The following is a 4,647-nucleotide window of genomic DNA, read 5'->3' on the forward strand; positions in this document are numbered from 1 at the left end:
TTAGCAAGCCAGACCACATGTTCAAAATGACAGAAACGATCAAAGCACAAATAGATACAGCAGAGACACACACGGAGAAAGATGCTATCAAATAGAAAGCCCATAGCGAAGCAATGCACAGAGTGTCCATATACATTGGTTGTGTGATGGGGAAAAGGGCTACCAATATTGCATCATGGCTCTTTACGGTTTTGAGTAAGCTCGTTCTATTTGCTATATATAAGGTGCTATTTAATGTTGTCTAACATATAAATTATATTAAGATAATATAGTAACCATAGGATTTGCATCATTATTTTTCTCAAGCGAGGAGAAGTAGTGGTCATCAACTCAGCCAGCTACGATTGAGATAGATACAAGGATTTTATAGGCATTATACAAAAGTAAGACATTCCTAACTCTTGTCTTTATATCCTACGTACCTAAGTTGACATTCTACGTACCTAAGTTGTATTACTAACTCCTGTCTTTATATATATCCTTAAAGCACGTACAAGCTTAACATACAAAGACATGGGCCCCACAATCCAAATTTCACAAAAGCTATGAAAATAATGTATCATAAATATGTAAGAACATAAACACTTTATTTTTTTTCATATTTTAGCACTTGTCATGAATAACATCTCATTACCATATCACTTTTATATTTGTTTGCAGTACCACAATCAACCTCCCGGCTCTGTGCTATGTGGATATTACATGTGCGAGTTCCTTAGAAACAATGGGAGATACTAGACAAACCCTAAAGACATAAGTCTCATATTTATCCCGCCATGTGCTAATGACATAATTATCTTTGACACATGTAATCATAATACATCTTAATCTTTATTTATTGTTTAATTGCAGATGCCTACCATCAGCGGTACAAGTACCAAGATCGAAGACAAAGGCATAGATAATATTTGTACGGACATAGCGAGGTTCATCCTAAGCGAGATTTGTTATGAGAAAAAAATCTTCTTTGATCATGCTGGCATGTTGGTGATGGATGAGTGCAAACCTCTTCATAGTTGGGTGTAATGGTTTAATTATGTGTCAAAGAATAGTGGGGATAATTCATGTTTCTGTAATATTAGTATTATTATGTATGGTGGATTTTTAATAATGTGAATTATATATTATTCATGTATGTTGTGTCATGTAATGTGGTTGGAGATACACATTTCAATTTGGCAGATCAAAATTGGCGGTAAATAAATATTAAACAATTCAAGGGAAATAAATAGTAAATGAATGTTAAAATCCATTTTGCTGGTGGGCGTCACAAGGACCCGCCAACATAGAAGACATCTGTGCTGGCAGGTGTTGTAACCACACCGCTAGCACGAAAAGTATCAATGCTGGTGGCTAAAATAATCATATTTGTATAGTAGCTAGATATCTGGGTTACATATGCAAATCCTTTATTGAGTTCTTTACTTCTAACTAAATCTGCTAAATTAAAATTGACCTTTTATCTGAACTTCAGTTTTAGTCATCCTAGTTCTGCAAAATTTTCACTAACATTGATTTCTGAAATTAATAGGGTCAACCAAATACTCATTGCTCAGTTTTAGTAAGTGCAGGATCGCATTCAATAAGAAAGTGGTGTGAGCTAATTGCCTATAAACTTCAGTTTCTTTTCTTTGTGTGTGTGTTGCAAGCATGCAGTCTCAAAATCGTCCATCCACTATATATATATACACACACACACATATATACACATATATGTATATAGTAGTCCCTGACCATTAATTAATATATTCTTGCAACTGTGTGGTTCCTATATATCAAAAAAGAAAAGAAAATGAAGGGTGATACTGAAAGGCCGACGACGACAGCAACATGAAACTCTTTGGGGGTATTATATAGTTTCGGAAGAGATATTACAGTTTTTCCAAACAAAAATCATTTTCCCCGTAAGGCAACAGTGACAGTACTAAATGACTTTCCAATAAATAATGCAATTATCTATAGCCACACGACAGTTAATTTGAAGTTTCTAGATGATCGGCTCAGTTCACAAGAAATTCAAGAGGAATTAATCTTTTCTGCGAAATCAACAATAGGGTTTAATTTACTTTCATCTCGATCGAGTGGCTTATCTTTTTCGCCATGCGGCCCAAACATTTGCCCCAAAAGCACCAGCACAACCACCTGTTGTCGCTACCGCCGGGTCACTTCAAATTATTACGGTTATTCGGTTGATATCACTGTTTGGACAATGACAAAGGGAGGTAATAAGTCACGTGCTTTTATGCGCAAAGCATTGGCAGCGACAAAGATGAGCCTAGCTAGATTGCTAGAGCTAAGGCCTACTGGACCACACACCTAGACCCATCCATACACAGTCCACAGACTTCGCTTGGATATACTCCCTCCGTTCTAAATTATCGACTTCGCTTGGATATACTCTCTCCGTTCTAAATTGTTGACCTACAATTTAGAATGAAGGGAATAGTAGTATAAGAATCAGCAACCATAGGCTATAGTGCTGCATCTTACCTGCAGCTTCACTGCTCGTACTGTACTGTGTACTTCCCATCTGTATACTGTGCTGTCTAGTGCCTAGTTCCTTGTAATGTGTATAGGAGGTACCTCCAGTAGCAACTTCATGCACAAGGTATATACTGCTTGAAGAAGGCATCAATCCTCCCCTTGTTCATGTTTCCATTTCTAGGCTTTGATTACATGGCAAGAGTAATGATAAGTAAATCATATCCTGGTAAAATTTTAATAAAAAAAATAGAGGTGAAGAAGATGGAGGAGGAGGAGGAGAAGGGGAAGGGGTGGAGGAGGGGATCAAGGAAAATAACCAAGAACCTGCTTTGTATAGATGCATGGCCAGGAAATTAATCAAAAAGAGGTCTAATCATCAGCACACAGAACACAACAACCACTCGAGGATGGATCAATAACTGATCTGCTCGAGGAGATAAGAACCTCCAGGACGACGACAGGATCGGAGCAGACACTCATCATAGCTTCAGGGAGAGGTCGATGTCGTCGGTGAGATCCCTGCTTGCCTCCGGCGGCGCCCCGATCTGCTGTGTTGACGAGCTTGCCGCCGATCCCTGCGCAACAATGCCCAGTTCCTTCCCCCTCCTAGCCTCCTCTTCGGCCGCACTGCCGCGCTCGCCGCCGTGGCCTGCGGGCCGGCGAGCGGCGGCCAGCTCGCGGGCGCGCTTGGCGACGCTGCGCTCGAACTTGTGGGCGTTCTGGTGGCCGCCGAGCGCCTGCGAGGAGTAGAATTTCTTGTCGCAGTAGGTGCAGGAGAAGTATCCTGGTGGCTCCGGCTGCTCCGGTGCCAAGGACGGCTGCAGGGAGAGGTTTAGGTCGAGGTCACCCTCGCCGCCGCCGCCCTCGCTGTTGGGATCCATGGCGTCCAGGGACAGCACGGAAGGACAGAGCTGCAGGCGCCCCAAAGGTGGTGAGAGAATTGGAGGTGGAGCTGTTTGACTGCTTGGCGGAATGATTAATGTGCTGTGCTGCTCCATTGCACCGGCCAATCCCAGATGCTCAAGTACGCGTATACTACTTGTGTACAACCCTAGCAACTGTGTAGAGAAAGAGAGGTACTGAGGTAGGTTATGTATTTGTACGTATGGTGGTCCAGAGTAACACTTGTAAGCACAGAAGAGGCTCTCCAAAAGAAAAATGAAAGGGACAAAATATGTCACCCATCGACCGGTCCAACGGCAAGTTGAGCAAGGTGTTATACGAGAGCGGCTACTTGCCTACTCGGACCGTATGGACTATTGGACCAAGCTAACGTCCATCGATCCATCATGAATAGACGTGCGCGAGAAACGAACTGATTCTAAGACGGCGCTGGCCTTGAGGCCCGTGATAGGTGATACCGTATGTACACAGTCTTGCTGCGGGAGCTTTTGGGCCTATTTTAGTGGGGCTTGTCTTCGTTATGTTTTTATTGGAAAAGAATGCAGAGATCAAGCAATCGACTACGGTCTTGCTGGCCTATTCATCGCGTGTTACTCCAAAAAGCAGAACATGTCGTTCTACAGTTCTTTTCTCTTTTTCATGGAATGTCATCCAACAGTCGCTCCTTCGTGGAGCTAGAACTTGGTTCATAAAAGACCACTCAAAGCACGATATTTTGGCACGACCTAAAGCACGGCACGACACCGGCACGATAAATTTTGATATGAGAGGGCCATGTCGTGTTTAGGACCTTGCCATGATGGGTGGACGGCACAACACGGCACGTATCTTGAGCCGTGCTTGGACCAGCACAACAGCATTTCTTCAACCCGTTGTTCAAAAACCATTCACGCTGTCTTCCATACAGCTTGGCAATTGGCATAACTATAGTCATCCGAGAATATCATAAATTTACCTTTCATCATGATTGGAAGCGTGGCAACGAATATTCATAAAATCCTGAAAGTTGTTGCGTTCCATATGGCCACGCGCAATCCTAACATTCACGTACAATGTCTATAAAATTAAGTTCATTTGATCCGCTAATTTTGGAACTACATAAGCGCCAGCAAAGAGTGATCGAAGCATGTATGCTAATGCCGTGCTTGGGTTGGCACGACACAAAGACGGGTCACCGTGCCATGGGCTGAGTCTACGCAAAGACTTGTCGTGCTGTGTCGGCAAAGCTAACCTTCCTAAAAATCTAGGTACAAGGAAGCA

General features: G+C 42.6%; 1 protein-coding gene across 1 annotated transcript; it reads right to left on the bottom strand.

Moving 5' to 3' along the window:
• Positions 1 to 2,611: 2,611 nt before the first annotated feature.
• On the bottom strand, positions 2,612 to 3,553 carry LOC101777375 (zinc finger protein 2). The gene has a single exon (XM_004956834.3). The coding sequence runs from the start codon at positions 3,480 to 3,482 to the stop codon at positions 2,964 to 2,966; it is 519 nt and encodes a 172-aa protein (XP_004956891.1). The 5' UTR covers positions 3,483 to 3,553; the 3' UTR covers positions 2,612 to 2,963.
• Between the last annotated feature and the right edge of the window lie 1,094 nt (positions 3,554 to 4,647).

Source organism: Setaria italica, chromosome II, assembly GCF_000263155.2.
Source record: "Setaria italica strain Yugu1 chromosome II, Setaria_italica_v2.0, whole genome shotgun sequence".
Classification (NCBI taxonomy): domain Eukaryota; kingdom Viridiplantae; phylum Streptophyta; class Magnoliopsida; order Poales; family Poaceae; genus Setaria; species Setaria italica.